Source organism: Prionailurus bengalensis, chromosome C1 (assembly GCF_016509475.1).
Source record: "Prionailurus bengalensis isolate Pbe53 chromosome C1, Fcat_Pben_1.1_paternal_pri, whole genome shotgun sequence".
Lineage (NCBI taxonomy): Eukaryota > Metazoa > Chordata > Mammalia > Carnivora > Felidae > Prionailurus > Prionailurus bengalensis.
In genome coordinates this window covers 31,532,882-31,552,555 of record NC_057345.1, presented here as the reverse complement: position 1 = coordinate 31,552,555, position 19,674 = coordinate 31,532,882, and the positions used below count along the sequence as shown (strand labels likewise).

The following is a 19,674-nucleotide window of genomic DNA, read 5'->3' as shown; positions in this document are numbered from 1 at the left end:
CAAATAGCCACAGGAATGCAGCCACACATTACCAAGTCACAAGAGAGACACTCACAATGAAGCCAGTCATGCAAATCGCACAAGCACGCTCCTCTGAGTCGTAATGTACAGACCCAGATCACTGAAGCACAGTCGCATGCGCACACACACAACAGCCCATGGTCACAGAAACATGTCGCACACGTATACGTACACGCACATACCTCCCAAAGCCACGTTCACACACGCCTTAACAGCTACATCCTGAATAACGTATTTTCTCAGCCACCTAGTTTTGGAGTCCTAGTGATGCTTGGACTGGGGGGTGACCCACTTTGTCACACACAGTCACCCTGGACCCCACATCACGGAGGAGGAGCCAGCCCTCCCCTCCCAAGACCTCCTCACTTTGTGGCATCAGCCCAGACACCAGCTGGTTTTGTTTTAAAATCTCTTCCTGCTTATTTTGTTCAGAGTAACAACTTCCCCAGGAAACCTTCAAATAGGCAGCTGGATGGGGGTGGTGAGGGGGCGGGGGCGCCGGAGGATCCAGAGAGAATGCTCATCAAGACTCCCAGTTGAGGGTGGGAGACTTTTCCAGGCCTTAAAATAGATTTTTACAAAGCCCTTCACAGGAGCACGTGGGATGGTCTTTTCCAGCAATCAAGCTGCAGTGTGTTTTTTAGCTCAGAGAAATGTTAGATGGGGAGGGGGCTTCAGGTTATCAGTGGCCCAGAAGGCATGGCCTTTGTGTTTGCAGTGTGGGCCTCGTGCTAGGGAATCAGGGGGATGGGGATCCAGGAGTTCGGCTGGCACAGAACCAAGGGGTGGGATTAAGGTTGGGGGATTAAGATTAGGAGGTTGAGGAGGTATTGGGCTCCAGGAGTCTGGCTTTAGGAATCTGGCTGATTCAGCTTCAGACCCAAAGGCTTCTTCATGCCCGAAGTGATTTGAACAGATGGTTTTCCAAGGTCAGGGCTGGGGCCTGAGTCACTGGGAGACATTCTGGTGATCTGCCTGGGGCTGTCCACCTACCCAGACTCCACAGTCAACGGGCAGGGACTGGAGTAAACACCAAGAAGATCTCAAGCCTCGAGGGGAGATGAATGACGGTGAGGCTCCTGGATCACTTGTCTCCATGGTAGGCATGGGTACAGCTGAAGGCCTGGGGCCTGAGCCAGGAGAATTGCCCAGATGCCCTTTTAACCAAAATTCTCTGTGAATCATCCAGTCTCCGAATGGGAGAGCAGGGAGGGCCCCTTGGGATCATCTAGTCCCCTACACTCATTTTATCGATGAGGCATCTGAGCCTGGAGAGGAGAAGGCACTTTCCTGGAGAACAACTTCAAGTTGGCCTTCACAGCCACACCCTGTCATTTACTAGTTGGGTGATTCAGGCAAGTTACTTCGCTTCTCCGAGCTTGCTTCCTTGATTGTGGAATAAGGACAATGATACCTGTCTTGCAGACTTTCCAGGGAATTACATGAGACAGGATATGCAAAGCCACTCAGCCTCATGCCAGCACATAATAGATACTTGGTAAATTGTTGGTATTATTATTACCCATGGCCACACAGTAGGACCCAACAAGAAGTGAGTTCTCTAGCCCCCACAACTCTGCCTCTCAGCAGTAGCATACTCCTCTCCCATCTGTAATTCTTTCTTTCCATTTTTTTTCTCCCCAGTCTTGAGGTTGCCAGTGTCCCAACTTGGAGCCTCCTTCTGGGTAGGAGAGTCTGGCCCCAGGGGGATGTATGGGCTACCTCGCACTGGCTCTGGAAACTCGGTTCTGGGAAAAGATCCTAGCAGGGTGCCCCTGCTGCCCCCAGATGGGATGGCTCAGTTCCCTGAAGGGCTGGGCTGTGTGAAGTGGGGAGAACTCCTCTCTTGGACCCCAGCTTCTGAGCTCTAGGTCTGCCCTTCCCAGGAGCTTCCTTCCTCCTGATCTGTCCATACTCTGCATTGGCTCCAGCGCCACCCATCTCCTCCTCTGTCCTAGTTCAGGACCCATGATATCTAGCCTGGACTATTGCCCCAGCCTCCTCTCTAATTCTCCTGCCTCCTGCCTGCCCCTTCCAGTTTTTTCCTCACATTTTCCTCAAGTGGCCTTGAAGAAACTCACCCTGAAACTTCAGAGTTTCATTCTGGCTCTGTAACTCCCCGTGGGTCCTTGGGAAAGTCACATTTCCACTGGGTCTCTATTTCCTCTTCTATAAAATGGAACTATAGAGATGGTCTCCCAGCTTCTGGCTATATCTAACATTCTCTAAGTTGTGGGAGCAATGATGAAGGTAGGGTCAGAGTTTTAGGGTCCTAGGACATAGGTGGGTTCTGGCCTGGCCTTAGGCTGGGTCTACTCAGGGCCCACCCTGGGCTATTCCAGCCCTTGCCCAAATGGAGCTCCTCTTTTCAGTACCAGGGACAGCAGCTCTTCCCACCTCAGCTCTGGGCTCTGGGTCAAGGTGGGGAGAGGACTCAGGACCCTTCCAGGAGATGCCCTGTGAGTGGTGCTGAGCGCTCCGACTGCCTGTCCCTTCTATGTGGTGGGACAGATGGGATGGTTCCTTGAGTCTTTCAATTTCCAGGAACCACAGAACTATTGCAAGGAACCCAGTTCTCTAGAGAGAGGCTACATAAAGTTATTCCCCAGATGGACAGAATTCAGACTGGACAAGTATCCAACCAGTAGAGGAATTTTCTCTGATGTTGCAAGAACTTTCTCCCCACTCAGAAGACACAGAACTGAATCTCTGCTGAATCACCTCTCAAATCGATGTGGAGTTGATGGAGGGGGTGAAAAGTTGGCTATCAGTAGACTGGGAGAGTGTGGGCCTGGGGTCTGGCCCCAGCCCTATGAGCATGTGGACCTTGGGCTCCCCATCTATGGCAGTGGGAGGTCAGCGAGGTGTCTCCAACACTTCAGGATTCTGCGACACCCTTCCCAGGGGCTCGTAGTGGGTTGGGTAGGTCAAAGAAGGTAAATTTTCTCCCAACTGGGTCAAAGCTTCTCAAGTTGTAGAAGAGGGGGGATTGGGGCCATGGGGTGGTGAGGCTCTGGCTTCAGCTTAGGGTGTGTATTGTTGGGGGGGGGGATATGAGAAGGGAGGATAAAGTGCAGCTCCCACAGACCCTCTGTCTCCTAACTGGGTTGGGGGGGTGTGGCAGTTAGGAGCCAGGGACACCGTGAGTCCCCTACACCCACTGTTATTGCCCTGTGTGTGTGGTGGGTCACACACCATTTATGAGTTTGTATCTACGTGTGTGATCGAGTGGATGGGTTCAACTCCAAGTGTTAGGGCATGAAGGTCACATGTCCGTGGCAGAGTATGTCATGTGTATGTATGACTAAGACCTGGTAGGACCATTTGTGACTGTGTGCCCATTATATGAACATACATGACCTGGTGTGTGAGATCACTGTACTCATACATGTGATCATTAGCACTCATGTATATCTGCTTATGTCAATGTGAAAGAAATACACATGAGCTAAAGTGACTGTGTGTGTGTGTGTGTGTGAGAGAGAGAGAGAGAAAGGTGGGGGGGGGGAGAAATAGACCAGCAAACAGTCATATCAGCGGTCTCATTGACTCATGGTTAGTAGCTATTCCAATATCCCAGAAGCTGGGGTGGTTTCAGAGAAGACATTCCTCCTCACCACCAGCCCATCCCCACTCCCAGGACCCCCATCCCATCTGCTAGTGATGCCGGCCTTCTCAGCTGTCCCTCTCCCAGTGGGACTTCCTGAAAGGTAAGTAGGACGAAGCAGGAGGAATAAAGTTCCCCTTTGCGCAGGCTGGTGTTTTGAACATCCCCTCCCCAATTTACCATTGGGTGTGACCAAGAGAGGAGGTTGCCAGCATAGCCAACTCCCCCCTCCCCACTGCTTTTGGAGGCTGTGTTGCCGGCCCCACTCCCAGCCTCCCCATCCCTGTCAGCATCTCCACTCGTCATTTGCCCAGGCCTCTAACCAGTGACAGCAAATGGCTCCTTTGGTATAGTCCTTATCTGAGTGCCTCTTCCTACCTATGAAGCTCCGTAGGCAGCAAAGCGCCAGCAGGGGAAAGCCCTGCAAACCTTCCACTCGTCTTCTGCTCCCCCCACCCCCAGGAGGAGAGGGTGTCTAGTGGGACCTCACTGCAATGCTGAGGAGGTTGCCATGGAAACCCAGGCAGGATGGTGTGCTGCTAGGAGAGGCAAAGTGCCCCGTGTTCCCTGCAAGGCTCAAGAGGGGGGCTGGGGTGAGGGTAGAGGGCCCTCCAAACAAGAGGTACAGAGACACCGAGTAAGCTCTCACCGCATGGCTTCTGGAGTTCTTCTGCAGACCTCTCTTTCAGAACCAAGGTCAATTCAGGCCAACCTAGTGGTCCCTCTCAGTCTTGCTTCCCTAACGGCCCCTCCAGCCCGCCACACACATCTCTTTCCACATTCAGGCCCACATTGAGAATGTGGGTTAATGTGAGAGTGGCTAAACTTCACATGGGGTTTTTTATTGGTTCTGTGAAGGAATCAGAGTCAGAGGTGGATTGCGAGGTCCGGGTGTGATAGGGTTCATGAGGGTAAGGGGGAAAGCAAATCTGGGAATGCCAGAGAAAGCAAACTTTCCAGAAGAGAAAGGAGCATGTAACCATTTGGGGCAAAGGCTGGAATTGCGTTGGGAAGGTGGCCATCAGGGAGCCTGGCAGGGATGAGGCTGAGTGAGGGCTGCAGGGCTTGTCTCCACCTGGTGATCCCCCCACCCTGCAGCTCCAGCTCACCTGTGCCCCTGCCTCCAGTTCGAGTCCTGCCCATCCTGCCCCTTCCTGGGAGGTGACTTTGGCAGCATGCTCTCCGAAGCCTCTTCAGCAATCTGACCTTGTTCCCTTTCTGTGCTTTCGGGGGGGTCACAGAAGGGGCCACCAAGAAGCTGCGCAGCAACATCCGGAGGAGCACAGAGACAGGCATCGCCGTGGAAATGCGGAGTCGGGTCACACGCCAGGGCAGCCGGGAGTCTACGGATGGGAGCACCAACAGCAACAGCTCCGAGGGCACGTGCGTGCAGCCCATGCCCACTGTGGTCTCTGCTCCACCCTCCTGCACCCTCCAGGGGCAGGGCTGGGAAATCTTCCTGCAGGGGTTTCCAGTCCGGATATCCGGGTTCTTCTGCGTCCCTGCCCCCCCCTGGAGGTCCGCCGCCTGGGCTCCAGTCTTCCTCTGCTCCAAGCTGCTGTTTCCCCTCCAAATACCCCCCCAGCAGCCTCAGGGCAGTGTATCCCATCTGTATGTCTCATCCCCACCCCCTACCCACCCCCCCCTCCAGCACCTACATGCTGCCTTGCTCCAGAGGAGGGGGCTCGAAAGGAAAATGTGATCCTAAAATTCTTCTCTGAAACCATTGTTATGGCTCAGATGAATGGAGTTCTCGCAAGTGGTCTTGCCTGGGGCTTAGAGGAGGAGGTTGGACTAGATCAGTGTTTTTCAAACTGTGGGTGGTGACTCAGGCAGGAAGTAAAATCAGTTTAGTGGGTCAAAACCAACATTAGAAGAAGAAATGGAAAATTCAAACATATCCTGTGGAGTGAGGATGAATTACCTTGGGAATTTTTGTTTTTTTAATATATGGATACACAGAGGTCCGTGGTGTTAAATATATTGCTTCTGTTGCCTGGGGGGAGGGGGGGAAGGGGGCGTTACAGTTAAAAATTTGAAAGTCACTGGGTTAGATATTCCCTTGGTCTCTCCTAAATCTATACAACTGGTTATATGACTAAGATTTTTTGGTTTGGCTTCATCAAGGCCCATTGACTTTAGGACCCTGTGGCTCTATTATTTAGGATTCTGTGACCTCATATGTCACTACTGTGCCCACTTCCATGAATGCAAATGGCCAGTGACATTTATTGCATCTTACTGTATGCAGGGCATCAGGTGAGTGCCTTTTACTCTGGGATCTACCAGCTACTATCAGAGCAAAAATAGAATCTCATTTAACACAACAACAACACTGGGGGATGTCGGTACCATTATAACTCCATTTTACGGGTGGAGAGACTGAGGCATGGGAAGAGGGCGAGGTCCTTTACCCCAGGTCACAGCCATTCAGTGGTGGTGGAGTCAGGATTTGAATTAAGGCCACTGGACTCTATAACCTTTTTTTCACAACCTCTACGCTCTCTCTGATTCTGTGACCTTGAGAGTCTGTTACTTTATGTATGTAACCTTCTCAGACAGAATTCAGTATGAGGCTATTGCTGCTGGCCAGTAAGAGCGGGTGGGCCTCGAAGCCCCTTCCCAGGAAGTAGAGCCCAGCCAACTTCCTAGTTGGGGAGATCCAGGCCCTCTTCAACAAGGGTATGTCCTGTGTCTTTCTCCCTGCCTGTCACTGGCCAAGGGGAACTCAAGGCCACACTCTCCAACAGGGAGTCATTCTGGGACAATCTGATCTCTCAGGCCAGGAACCGAGGCTATGCTAGGAGGTCTTAGAACTTCGGTCCTTCGTAGGTCCTGAGAAGACCCGGGTCAGCCCTCTAGTATCTGGCCTTTCTCTGCTGGCCACCTCCAGAACATCTAGGCTTGAGGACATGAACAAGTAGCACTTCCCCTTGATGTTAACGGCAGCAGCATAATAACTACCATTTTTTTTGTTTCCTGTTTGTCTGGGGCTTTCATGCATCACCTGCCCTGATCTTCCCCCTCCCCCCCGCCATGACCCTATGAGTTGGGCATCCTCTCTGTTTTGAAGCCAAGGCAAGTCTCTCACCTCTTGGAGCCTCTGTTTTCTCATCTGTAAAACTGAATAATAGCCCCTGGAGCGCGGAAATGGCTATAAGGATGAAATGATATAATGTATGCTGAGCATTCAGTGTGCTGCTGGCGTCTGGCCAACTTTCAATCACTGTCAGTTTGCTTGTTACTATTTCCAGGCCCCCACAACCAGGGACCACCCACCATCACTCGCCTTTTATCTCAACCCTGTAATTGTGTTATTTTGGTCTCGGCTGCTGTTTGGGGCACCACCTCAGATTATTGACTTGGATTTCAAACATATGGTCAACTAAACCTCAGTTCTCGGAACTTGCTCCAGGCATTGAAATTCCTGGCCCATGTTTCTGGTTCTTGGCATCCATACCCCCCTGGGGAGGACACAGGTGCCCAGCAAGCCCTGCCTTCTAAGGGTTATCTTAGAAATCCTGGTGCTTGAGGATTGAATAACATTATTATCTTTATTATTTCTCAAGAGACATCAAAGTATTTTTCTTCAATGTGCAGAGATGAGCAGTTCTGTTTGTTCCCAGCTAAAGTAGTGTTCTCATACTGTGTAGGGGGTGGGGAATTGAGGCACAGAGGGGCATGGCCCAGTGTCCTTGGGGCAAAGCCACTGCATCTCACTATCTAGACCACCTCATACCCCTCTGCCTCTTCCTCCAGGTTCATTTTCCCCACCACCCGGCTCGGGGCTGAAAGCCAGTTTAGTGATTTCCTGGATGGGCTGGGACCAGCCCAGATTGTGGGGCGACAGACATTGGCGACACCACCAATGGGTGAGTCTCCTTGAGGGCAGAGCGAGTAGGGCGGAAGGGGTGAGCTCGGTGGGGGCCCTGTGTGATACAGTGTGAGCTGCAGAGAGGAGCCCTCACTCCGGCTTTTGTGCCCCAAGAAGGAGCCCGGCACTCCTCAGTCTGTCTCTCATCAGAGAGGACAAAGGGAGCCAGCCTTGCTCTGCTGGCTACCCTGCAGCAGCTTTATAGCACACCCCTGCCCTCACCACCACGCACCACCCCCCCCCCCACACACTCTCCCACCACCTGCTACCCGCCTGGCGGTGCTGAGTGCTGGGCGGAAAACGGTGAACAAAAATCATCACAGCATTGATGTTCACCAAGTCCATTCTGCCACTGATGCCCTGTGTAACCTTGGCCACGTCACTTCCCTTCTTTGGGCCTCAATTTCCTCATCTGTAAAATGGGAACAATAATACCTGCCTTAGTACTGCAATCTAACAACAATTCGCTGAGTTCCTATTCGCTGCTTTGAGTGAAGTTATTTCATTAACTCCTTAGAAAGTGTGTCTTCTTTGACTTGTTACTTAATAGTGCCTGGCACCTGAAAGCCTTTTAAGTAATTTTTTCATCTCCCTTCCTTGCAGCTAGGACCTATTTCCCGGAGTCTACACTTGGTCCTTTTAGCTGCACTTCTGGTCCCCTCCCTCCCTCTTTCCCTCTCTTAGATACTGTGTTGGCTTTAAGCAGCTCCTCCCAGGAACTAGCTTCCCCATCAGTCCTACCTAGGAGTCTGACCCAGACATCTGGACTCAGTCTTCATTTGAACAGTGTTCAGATGTTGACCTCACAGGTTCAAAGTGTTGAGGTTCAAAGTGCTGACGTCACAGCCCATGAGAGAGCTGGGCTCAGACAGTGCTCTGCCTTAAGCCAAGCTGTGGAGCTGGGTTTCTATCCCACCATACTGCCCTGTCTTGCTCTAATGTGCTTACACAGGAGGCTTTGTCTGCTGGAAGGGCGGGGGGGGGGGTCCACGGGGACCCCTCAGCTCTCCTCTGGCTCTTGGGTAGGATTTGGCTAATTCCCAGCCCTTGCTTACAGGCTCTTACGGGCCTGGGGAATCTGCTTTTCCCAGCCCTAGGCCCAGCCAGGGGCTGGGAGGCAGTGAGAGGAGCCAGCCATCTCCACAAGGCTTTTGCACCACCACAGCCTAGAACATTTGTGTGTGGCGCCGCCTGGTGTCTAGAAGTGGAAAGGACAGGCTTGTATTTGCTCATCTTGTTAGGGATGTTACAGTGAGACCTCCCCCTTCCCACTCCCCCATGGGGAGGTCAGAAATAGCTAGAGGGAGGGTGATGACTTCCAGGAGGTTTCCTGAAAGTAATAAATCCCCATCTTCCCAAGTATGCAAATACAAACAATTGCACGATGGCTCAGTGTATCTAAAACGGGTGGCTGAACCCAAAGTCTGGCCCATTTTCATCTTTCCGCATCAGGCTTATGATTCTGCACTCCTTTGAAGGATGCTCCAAGTGACTAATGCATAATTTCAAATTCTGCTAACTGGTGTCGAACAAAGCGAAGAGTTCTAGAAATAACTGACATGACTTCACACAGAACTTGCCTCAGCGAGATAATCGTTTGTGGGAGCATAGTGAGGAATTCTGAGCTCTCTGCTCCCAGGAGAGCCGGCCTTTCCTCCCTCCTTTGGCAAGGGTACGAACAGACCCCTCGTTCCCAGGCAGGGGCCTCCTGTCCCACACAAGCTCCTATCTCTGCGTCTCTGCAAACTGATATTTTGTCTATACTCGTTTGACAAAATGTATTTTGGGGCGTGGTGGAGGGCTTCTGCGTAGAAGGTGAATAAGAGCCGCTAAACCCACAGCCTCCCTCGCTTTCTTCCTGACGCCGGAAGTTCTGTCCCCAAACCTGCTGTCCTGTTCGGTGAGACAGAAGCCCCCCAGGGTTTCCTCGCCTAGCCTCGCCTGGGAATTTGGCAGCCATTTGTTGTTACTCAAGCATGGCCCCCACCGAGGGCCATGCCCCTGCCTCTCCTCAGGGGACCTGTCAAAGTATTTCACAGCCTGCTCTCAAGTGGCCTCCCGAGAGCAATCCTGGCACATGCAATTTTTTGCATATTGTGCCCTTTCCAGTGCTGTAGCGTCCTCTGCAGACGGCGTTCTCTACAGCAGCTGGCCGGCCTGCCCCTGCGTCTGCCTCTGCCTGGACTGTCCCTCTTCTCCCTTGCAGGGGACGTGCACGTTGCCATCATGGACCGGAGTGGCCAGCTGGAGGTGGAAGTGATTGAGGCCCGGGGCCTGACCCCCAAACCAGGCTCCAAATCCCTCCCAGGTAAGGCAGAGCAGCAGGGAGAGGGGTTTTCCATCTGGAGTCCTGCCAGGGAGGGGTATGCAACTGAGCTCCGGGTCTAGCACATCCTCGGCTGCCCCTTGGCCTAGAGCCGTGTTCTCGACTTGGCTTGCCTGGAAGGCCAGTGGACAGGGTTGGGGGGAGGGGAGGACGGACGAGTCCGTGTTTGAGTCCATCTTTTCTACTGCTGTCCACTGGTCAGCTCGTCCCACTCACCTTGCTCACCTCCAGGGCCAGCTGGATGTCAGGGGGTGGAGCAGGGCATAGCATTCTCTCCTGGACCCTTCCCATCATGCTCTCTCCCGTCCCGCAGCCACCTATATCAAGGTTTACCTGCTTGAGAATGGGGCCTGCTTGGCCAAAAAGAAGACAAAGGTCGCCAAGAAGACCTGTGACCCCCTGTACCAGCAGGCTCTGCTCTTTGACGAGGGGCCCCAGGGCAAGGTGCTGCAGGTGAGTGTGATGGGGGCAATCCTCAAAAACCGCAGGTTGTCATTTCAGATCTCTTCCACGTACGATGTGTCCCGTGCTGGGCACCGTACCAGGTGCACTGATGCGCTTTACACGTTTGTTTTCACAGCCCAGGGAGGTGTTATTGCCCCTGGTTGATTCATTAGGAAACCAGAGTTCAGGGGGACAGCTCCACTGTCCCCCAGGTTGCCCTGCTCGTAGTTAGAAGCAGGGTGTGACCGCCGCCTTCTCTTTCCAGCCGGCGCTAATGTCTGTTGCTCATCAGCTCCATGCCAGGCTCTGTGTTAAGTGCTTTCCAGTCCTGACCTCCTTTTGTGCTCGAGATGGTCCTGGGAAGTAGGTATGATGATCCCCATCTTGCAGTCTCAGAACGGGGAAGTGACTCGTGTGAGGTTTCAGCTGGTAACTTGCACAGCCAGGGTGACCCCGGGGCCGAGGTGACCTCGCCCCAACTGCCTGAGAGTGCGGTGCCCTCCGCAACAGCACTGGGAGGGAGGGATCATCACCCCCAGCCGCAGATGAGGCGCCTGAGGTGCTCGAGAGGCTAAGTGGGGATAGTTCACAGTGGGGCTGGGCTCTGGGTTCAGTCCTGGGTTCAAGTTCCAGCTCCATCACGGTCTGCGGGTGGTATGTTGTGAAGAGTAAACGAGAGGTGCATGTGAAGAGCCTCACATAGCGCCTGGCGCACAGACAGCTACTCGCTAGGTATTGGCGGTGGTGGCTGTGGCTGTTGGCCTTGCCGGAGGCCACGTGGGTGGCGGAGGGGAGGCCTGAGCCAGGGACGGTCTGGGCTGTGCGACTGCTCATCTAGGGCCCTTCCTCTGGGCTGAGGCGGTTGCATGGCAACAGCCCTCAGAGTTGCAAATGGCAAAGGCTGTAGAACTCCAGGGTTCTGTGGGGGAAGGGGTGATCTTGGGTGTCTGTTTCCATACACACACGCACGCATATATTGGGATTCCGCTTTGTAAAAAGGATCCACCGATAAAAACACAAGCGTGAAAATCACTGAGCTCATCTAGTCCCCTCTTCCAGTTTTATGGACGGGGACACTGAGGTCCAGCGAGGGCCAGGGGTCTCCCCAAGCTCCACCCTGAGCCAGGGGCAGACTGGGAGCTATGACTCAGGTCCTGGACTCTCAGTCTGCTCCTTAATGGGGAAGGCTGTCATCTGGGATGCTGGGAGGCTCTGGAAGGCAGACCCAGGTTCCCATCCCAGCTCTGCCACCAATTACGGTATATCTCTGGGTTAGTTAATCAACCTCTCTGAGCTCCAGTGTCCTCTTTGTCAAAATAACGATACACAACACCTTTACTGTTGTAACAGTACAACAACTGTTGTAACAGATGGTTGTAACAATTGAGATAATAGATACAAGTCTATAGGATCCAGCCTGTGGCACACCTTAAGTGCTCAGTAAGCTGTTGCCCCAGATCAGTCTTCGTTCCAGCTCTCTCTGTCTCATCTGTGCTCTGGTGAAACTTGCAGGTTCCTGGGCCCACTACTGAGCCCTGGAGTCAGGGAGTTGGCTCAGTGCCTCTGTCTCACCAGCCACCCCCAACCCCTCCGGCAGGTGATCGTCTGGGGAGACTACGGCCGCATGGACCACAAATGCTTCATGGGCATGGCCCAGATCATGCTGGACGAGCTGGACCTGAGCGCCGCGGTCGCCGGCTGGTACAAACTCTTCCCTACGTCCTCAGTGGCAGACTCTTCGCTTGGATCCCTCACCAGGCGCCTGTCCCAGTCCTCCCTGGAGAGTGCCACCAGCCCCTCGTGCTCCTAAGGACCTCCAGAAGAGGCCAGGATGTAGTGTGGGAAGGGATGCCTGATGGCCTCCCCTCCCTTGTACATAGTCTTTGTGTCTTTCTGGCCCCCTTGCCCTGCTGCATGCCTGTTGGCTACTGGGCCCGTCCCAGCTGGCAGTGGAGACTGTAGTGTGTGCGTGTGTGTGTGTGTGTATGTCTGTGTCTGTGTGTGACCATGTTATATCTGTTCATCTGTCTGGGTACGGTCAGTCTTGGTGACTACATGGGCTACAATCCACATCCCTCTGTGTCTTGTTGAAAAGAAACCCAAAGGAGTGTTGTGTGGGCACCAATCCCCCCCGAGTCCAGGGGTAAAAATGGGGGCCGTGGCCGCCAGTCCGTCCTGCCTGGCCCTGTGCCCGGGGCCGAGCCCACATGTCCCCGCCTGGGCCGCCTCTTGGCGGTCCCTGCTTAGTTTTCTGTCTTGTCCTGTGTTCCACCTTTGCTTCTCCCAGCACCACTGCTCTCTTTTGAGGAATGTAGCACCCACTGCAGCTGGCCACCCCGAGGCCCCTCTGGGACCCGACGCCCTCCTCCCCACCCGAGCGCTCTGGCAGCTCTTCCCACTGAATGCATCTGCAGCATGTGCCATGCTCATCTGGTGCCCTGGCCAGGGGCCTGGGGAGCAGAGGATGCCCAGGGAGCTGAGGGCTTGGAGACCATCTTCTCCCTTGGGCCGGAGCCGCCTCCTTCCTATGGGTGAGACGCTAGGAAGTCTTAGTTCCCAGGGTTGCTGGCCAGGCCCCTTAGAGGGAAGTGCTGGCACCTCCCTTAGGCATGTTCTTCACCTCCTGTCTTCCTCCGAACCTCCTCACTTCCAACATGCCAAAGGAGCTCTCCCAGTGGATCCCAGGAGGTGTGGACGTGGAGGGTCTTGACATCCAGGAGGCTGGCCTCAGAAGGGGGATGTTATCTGCCCCAGCAGATGGTCCCTGGGGGCACCTGTGTCCTCTCCAGGCCCTGGGGGTGGTCCTGTCCCTCTCTGGGCTCATGCTGGAGGGGCCTGGCTTGTGGAGGAGGTGCTGAGGGTGGGGCTGCTTACTGGAATGGGGGGCGCTGGGGCTGACCTGCCCTGTGCCCCTTGAGAATCCCGTCTGACCTTTGGGGATTAGCTGCATGAGGTTGATCATTTGGGTTTCTCTTTGTTTGCTCATTTCCAGACCAGGGTCCCTGTGTGGGAGCTCAGACTCACTTGGGCTCCAGCCTTCTGGCCCCATGGGCAGCCTGGCTCTGGACTCAGCTAGACTGCCATAGACACCAGCTCTGTACAAGCAATACTTTCCCCTTTCTGCCTCCCCACCTCCTTGCGCTCCGCAGCTGCCCTCTGGAGAGTGGCCTGGCTGGCCCTAGGCGCCTCACCTGCCTCTGCTTTCTTTCTACCCTTGTCTGGAGCTTCCCAAAGCCACTCAAAAACCCTGACTTCATCTGACAGCTGGGCCCTGTGGGTGGGGACCGGGGCCTGGACTGGCCCTGTGAGATGTCTGCTAGGAAATGCCCAAATCTGTCCTCTTCCTCCTCGGGTCTAGGGCAAAAGGCTAGAGGTTGCCCAGGGGATGGACACAGTAGCGCTTGGGTCCGCGTCTGGTGGGGAGCCAAGAGGTGGCAGGAGGGGTCAAGGTGTGGAGAAGACTGTCCCTCTGCCTCTTCCCCCAGCGTCAGCCCCACAGGTTGCGATGACTCTGACCCACCTACTGGAGGTGGAGGGGAGCTACCCCGCCGAGCAGTGGAGGGAGGGGTCTCTGGGCCTGAGTGCTTGGGCTCCATTTGTAACCAAAGGTGGATGGATGGGCGGAGAGGCGGATCTGAGGGCAGGTGGAGGTGGAAGCGTCTCTGCCCAAAGGGCCTCCTTTCCTGGCAGGAAGCCACATCAGGTTAAAGCCAGAGCCCGGTCACCTCTCTCCCAGGAAAACCCCATCGGCCCTGCCCACAGACAGAAAGTGGGTACGGGCAGTAAGAAATGAACCGAATGGGCTCCTGGCTCCTGCCGGAGCCTCCGTCCTTGTCTGATCACAGATGAGGACTGCTGTGGGCGTAGAGCGAGGGAGGAGGCAGCTGGGTCGAGTTTTCTCTTTAGGCAGAAATTCTCTCCTGTTGTCGGGACTGGGTAATGCATGCATTTCTCATGTTTCTAAAAATAAGGTGAAGGGCTCTACTCTTTGACCCTAGGGTAGGGAAAGGGAGGAAACTCGCTCACAAAAGGGTATTTTTTTGTTTTGTCCGTGAGGTGTTCACCTTCAGAGCGGCCTCCCTCAGGACGGTGTGAACGTACTCTACACTTTTGGAATGGTGGGATTCGTAGTGATCCACAGGACAGTGTAGACATTTGCTGATGTAGCACTGAGTGGTGAGACCCAGACCACACAGTCATCCCCAGGGAACGGGGGATACCACTGAGGGGTATCACCTTCATTCCTCTAGGGGCCCAGGAAGACAGAGAAGGTGGAGGGCTGCCCGCAGAGCAATGGCCTCTGGGTAGCTGCAGGCAACGATGCCCTCACCTCTGGGGGAGGGTTGGTTAGCACCGTGGAACTTCTAGCCAGAGATGGGGCGTGACGTGTGGTGACTTGGGCCTGCCTACAGTCCCTAGCTGCCAAAACTGCCCAAGAGCTGGGCCACTCACTCTCCCACCTCTCTAGTGGGAAGCAATCCTCCCCGGGTAGACCTTAGGGAATTATTCTTTTTAACCCTTGGCACCAAATAAGTTACTAATCCCCAGTGGATTCCCTCCCCCCTCCCACCCCCCATGATGGTGAGGTCACATGAGACTGATGCGTGTGTGACGGTGAATGGCTGGATTTAAGGGTCTGTTTCTCACCCTCCTGGATCCAGGGGTTTGTCTGAGAAACCGTTTGGGAGCGAGCCTGTCCCAGGAGGGGAGGGAGCACTAGTGAGACTCCTGTCCTTCCCTGGGGAGGGCAGCATCTTTGAGGAGAGGATGGTGGGGAAGGAAGGAACCATCTCCTCCAGAGTTCTCCCTGAACTGGGGCCGACTCGCTGCCAGGTACAGCCTCCTGGCTCTGAAGGCCTCCTCACCCCAGGTGAAACCCAGAGCTGAGTACAGGATGGGACTCTGCCATTCCCCTTCCTCTGCTCAGGCAGGATTCGTGGAGGATGTGGCAGAGATGGGGGTGGCCCCGCGGCATTGCTGGGCTGTGGGCAGGAACCGTGACGGATGATTCAGAGCATCTGTCTTCACGTTTCTGCTCTGTTCCATGTGTCCTACTTCCTTCTTAGACTCCTTCCCTACAGGAAGGTCTGAGGGCCTTTGGTATGAATCAGGCTCCAGTAAACGGGGCCAACTCTAGGTTTGACAAGGGGGATTTGATCCTTCAGGGAAGAACCATCTCCAAAACGACTCCCCGTGCGGTCTCTTCCACCTCCCAGTGCTCCCAGGAAAGGAGCGGTGGGCTAAGGAGGCCCTCTGGGGCATGCCAGCATTCCAGGGGGGTGAGGCAGAGCCCCGGGGCTCCAGAGAGAGGGCACCCGTGTAGCCCATCGCTGGTGGGATCGCCGGTTCTCCCAGGGGCATGACGCCTGCCAGGGCCAGCCTCCAGGAGAGCAGGCCCCTCCCCCACCCCTTAAAGACACTAGAGACCTCCAAGGGTCCGTCTTTGGAAATGAAATGTAGCACAATCTTAGACTGCGTTACCAGGAGCCCTGACCCGCGACCAGGGCTCTTGCTCCTCGCCCTGCTGCCCAGGAGACGCTGAGCTCCTCCCCCACCCTGGGACTCCAGGGCTCCCGCTGCCTCCCATTCCCTCTCTTCCTCGGCCCAGAAAGCAGCAGAGCTTCAGTAAGGCTGCTCTTCTGTGTCTCTGATTGCTTCCTGCACTGTGCAAACTCTGTGCAAGAAATGGCTGCCTTTGCTTGATGGTGTAGACGAGGTGCCCCCCGCCTGGGCGCGGGAGATGGTGTACCATTCCGGGCCAGGTTGTCCAGCAGCGTTTCCGCGGCGTCTGCAAGGAGCCGGAAAAGAAGAGGCCTGCCTCCCGGCCCGACTCCTCCCTGTAACTCCCTCTCCTCGCCGTCTTCTCCAATATCCTGGCCCGCAAAGAGGTTCTCTAAAATGCTGCTTCCTGTACCGGATTCTCTCTCACTGAACGAAGAGGGAAGCGATGGGCGTGTAGACTCCCCCCTGCCTTCTCCCTCAAGTCTGCTTTTCACTCAGGTCAGAAGAGGACGGGGCAAAACCAAACACTGGCGACTGAAGGCAGGGGGGTCCCGCCCAATCAGGCGAGGCCTGATGGCGGCTGGATTGGCCTGGTCTGGCTGGGAATGGGTTATTTTGAGAGTGCCTGAGCATCTCAGAGCAATGTCGGTGATGCCAAAGAGAGCAACTCGGTCTCCCCCCCCCCGGGCACCGACTGGGCCGCAGGTGTTGGCGTGCCTGATGGTGGGACCTTGTTCTCTGACAAAGGGCTTAATCTTTCCATGTAGCAAAGCAACTCCTTCTCCCCCCCCTCCCCCAACCCTGAGCTCGGGCTTTTGTGGGCCCAGCGTGGCTGTGCCTGTGAGGAGAACCACACCAGTAAGAGAATTCTGTCAGGGGCCTAGACTAGCTTGGGGCGATGCTTGTTGAAAAGTGCGTTACTGCTTTGGGAAAACATTCCGGGGCTCTAGTTGGAAACTTAGCCAGTAAGGCCAGGGGCCCTGGTCCCCACCCCCCCCACCCCCACCCCAAGGAGTCCACCCCGTTGTCAGGAAGGGTCCGCGAGACTGGGGCCCAGAGAGTTTGGCTAACAGAAATGGGCCCTGGGAATCCATGGGCAACAGAGCATCCGCCCCACGGGTCAATGGCCTGGACGGCTGGTTACAGGGAATGGAAGGCTGTTATATACAGTTTTGTCCAAAACTGTGACCTTGTGCAAGACTCCTCTCTTTTCCGGGCCTCAGCTTCCTCATCCGCAAAATCAGAGCATTTGCTAGTTGCTCCATGGTTCCTTCCAGGTTTTAAAAGTCTGATCTGGAGCTGAGGAGGGTTTTGAGCCTGGTGCACCTGGTTCCACGGGCCGGAACCTTCCAGCCCCTCGTGCCCCAACTGGGTGCAGGTCCTCATCCGTCCATGCCCAGATGCTGCTTCTGACAAGAACTCTGGGAATCCTAACAGACTCTGCTTCCCCCTCTTCGTGGTTTGTTCTCCCTCTTTTCTTCTTGCATACTGATGAGAAATAATTAAGGGTTGTCTACAATGGACAATTTTCACGGTGCTGATGTGATGTCACAACCTCAGCTGCACCCTGCAGTAGGTCAGTATCCCCACCAGCAGATGAGACCGGGTCAGTCCTCATTTCTGCTTCTAGAATGACATCCGTGGGAGAGTTGAACACCTGAGGACGTTGAAGGCAATGGTCTCTGATGGGAGGAGAGAGGGCACTTACTTCCTGTCAAAGTATTTTGCTTCTTAAAACCGTTCCTCTCTCCAGAATCTCTCACCAGACATCATCTCCGCAGGCAGAGTGGCTGCTTCCTTAGGAAAAGTTGGCCTGATTATTCCATCCACTCCTTTAGAATGTAAATTCACAGGAGGCAGGAACCCCTTTTTTAGAATTTCCAAATGCATCCTGCAAAGAAAGAGATAGCTGATAGGGACTGACAAGCACACTGTTTAGATAAGAAGCAATTAGCCTTTTATATCTGCGCTCTATACATTTTCTATGTGCAGCATCTTCCCAAACTTGCTGTGGCTCCTAGGTGGCAGGTGGACGGCTGGGAGGACTGCCGGCTGTTTCGTCCAACATTCTTGCCAATTCCCTTGAGGAGAAAATTCTTCACATGGCTTCTGCATGTACAATATTTGGGCAGCAAAAAAAAAAAAAAAAAAAAAAAAAAGATTAAAGTCAGTTTGAAAATGGTTTCGTGTGTTGCCTTCTGAAGACAGTTCTGAATTCTGCGAGAGAGAAAACCGGGTTCCAGGTGACTAAAACGAGGAGGACGATGTGAAGGCTGAGAGGCAGGAGAGGGCAGTACGTCTCCGAAAAGGGCCTGAAACCTCGACCTGGGTCTCTGAGTCCTGTGCGGGAACTCTGTGGCCACAGGGATGTCCGTGGGCCATGGAATGGGACTGGGCCGGGCAGCTTCCTGGCTGTCTCCCAGGGTTCCTGCTTACAGGCCCTCAAAGCCTTCTCTCCCCACAGACTTCGCAAGGGATGCCCAGAGTCAAATAGAGGGGAAGGTAACGTGGAGCTAAGGCCACTGCTTTTGACCCCTCATACATTGCTTTCTGAGCTCTCAGGTCCAGGAGCTCTGCTCATGCATATGGTGGGGACAGTCTTGTTTATTTCAGCCACTCGATACCAGCAGTAAACATAGCAGTTGACCTCCACCCCGTGAACTACAGCAACCATTGACCCCTGGAGCACCCCTTCCCCTCCCTGTCAGGAAGGGACAGAAAGGTATGTTAACGTTTAGTCACTTCTGGCCAGTGTCATTGTCCTCCTGGGGCTGGGGCTGTGGGTACGGGAGATGGGTAAAGGAAGTGTCCCAATGTCACATGCTTGCCAGGGGCAAGGCTGGCATCCTCCACCCCAAGGGTCCTTCAGCACGACCACTGCCTTGGCTCTGGCCTGTGCCCTTGCAGTTCCAGGGGGCACCCTCTCTTGAGAGAAGGGTCATGAGGCCAGGCTCACTATATGAGCTCGAGTGCTTCCCAGGGTTCTGTCTTTCATTTCTTTTCCACCTCTGCTCTCTGCGTTATCTGGGTGGGCCCAATCTAATCACTTGGGTCCTTAAAAGTGGCAAACTTTTCCCAGCTGTCATCAAAGTGAGATATGATTGCAGAGGAATGGTCAGAGACGTGTGGTGTGAGAGAACTGAAAGACTAAATATATGGAGAGTAAGTCATACCATGTTCATGGATTGAAAGACACAATTATGAGGATGTCTATTCTCTCCATATTTATCACCAGATTCATTGCACTTTCAGTAAAAGTCCCAACAGGCTTTTTGAAGAAATTGATATACTGACTAAAATTTATTTGGAAATGCAAAAGACCTTGAATAGCTAAAGCAATTTTGAAAAAGAACCACCAAGTTGAAAGAATTATGCTACCTAAGACTTACATAAAGTAACAGTGTATTGGCGTATTGGCGGAAGGATGGACCTATAGACCAGTGGAACAGAACAGTGTGCAGAAATAGACTTATGCATGGCCAATTGACTTTTACAAAGATGCCAAGTAATCTTTCCAACAAATGGAGCTACAGCAGCCAGATATTTGCATAGAAAAATATGAATCTTGACCTTCCACATTGTACACAAAACTAACTCAAAATGGGTCATAGACCTAAACATAAAAGTTGAAAACTTGGGGCGCCTGGGTGGCGCAGTCGGTTAAGCGTCCGACTTCAGCCAGGTCATGATCTCACGGTCCGGGAGTTCGAGCCCCGCGTCGGGCTCTGGGCTGATGGCTCAGAGCCTGGAGCCTGTTTCTGATTCTGTGTCTCCCTCTCTCTCTGCCCCTCCCCTGTTCATGCTCTGTCTCTCTCTGTCCCAAAAATAAATAAACATTGAAAAAAAAATTTTTTAAAAAAGTTGAAAACTTCTAGAAGAAAATGTGGGGAAAAAATGTTC

At 53.9% G+C, this 19,674-nt stretch overlaps 1 protein-coding gene across 2 annotated transcripts in view; it reads left to right on the top strand.

Moving 5' to 3' along the window:
* The window catches only part of RIMS3 (regulating synaptic membrane exocytosis 3), a 40,954-nt gene extending 22,998 nt beyond the window's left edge, over nucleotides 1–17,956 (top strand). Inside the window, exons 4-9 of one of the 2 annotated variants that reach the window (XM_043574564.1) lie at nucleotides 4,870–5,011; nucleotides 7,388–7,500; nucleotides 9,709–9,810; nucleotides 10,142–10,281; nucleotides 10,538–10,639; nucleotides 11,870–11,992. In XM_043574564.1, coding sequence (XP_043430499.1) covers nucleotides 4,870–5,011; nucleotides 7,388–7,500; nucleotides 9,709–9,810; nucleotides 10,142–10,281; nucleotides 10,538–10,639 — 599 coding nt within the window. In that variant the 3' untranslated portion in view covers nucleotides 11,870–11,992. Of the gene's footprint in view, nucleotides 1–4,869; nucleotides 5,012–7,387; nucleotides 7,501–9,708; nucleotides 9,811–10,141; nucleotides 10,282–10,537; nucleotides 10,640–11,869 lie in introns of both variants that reach the window. The other variant, XM_043574563.1, reaches the window with a different exon arrangement.
* Nucleotides 17,957–19,674: the final 1,718 nt, after the last annotated feature.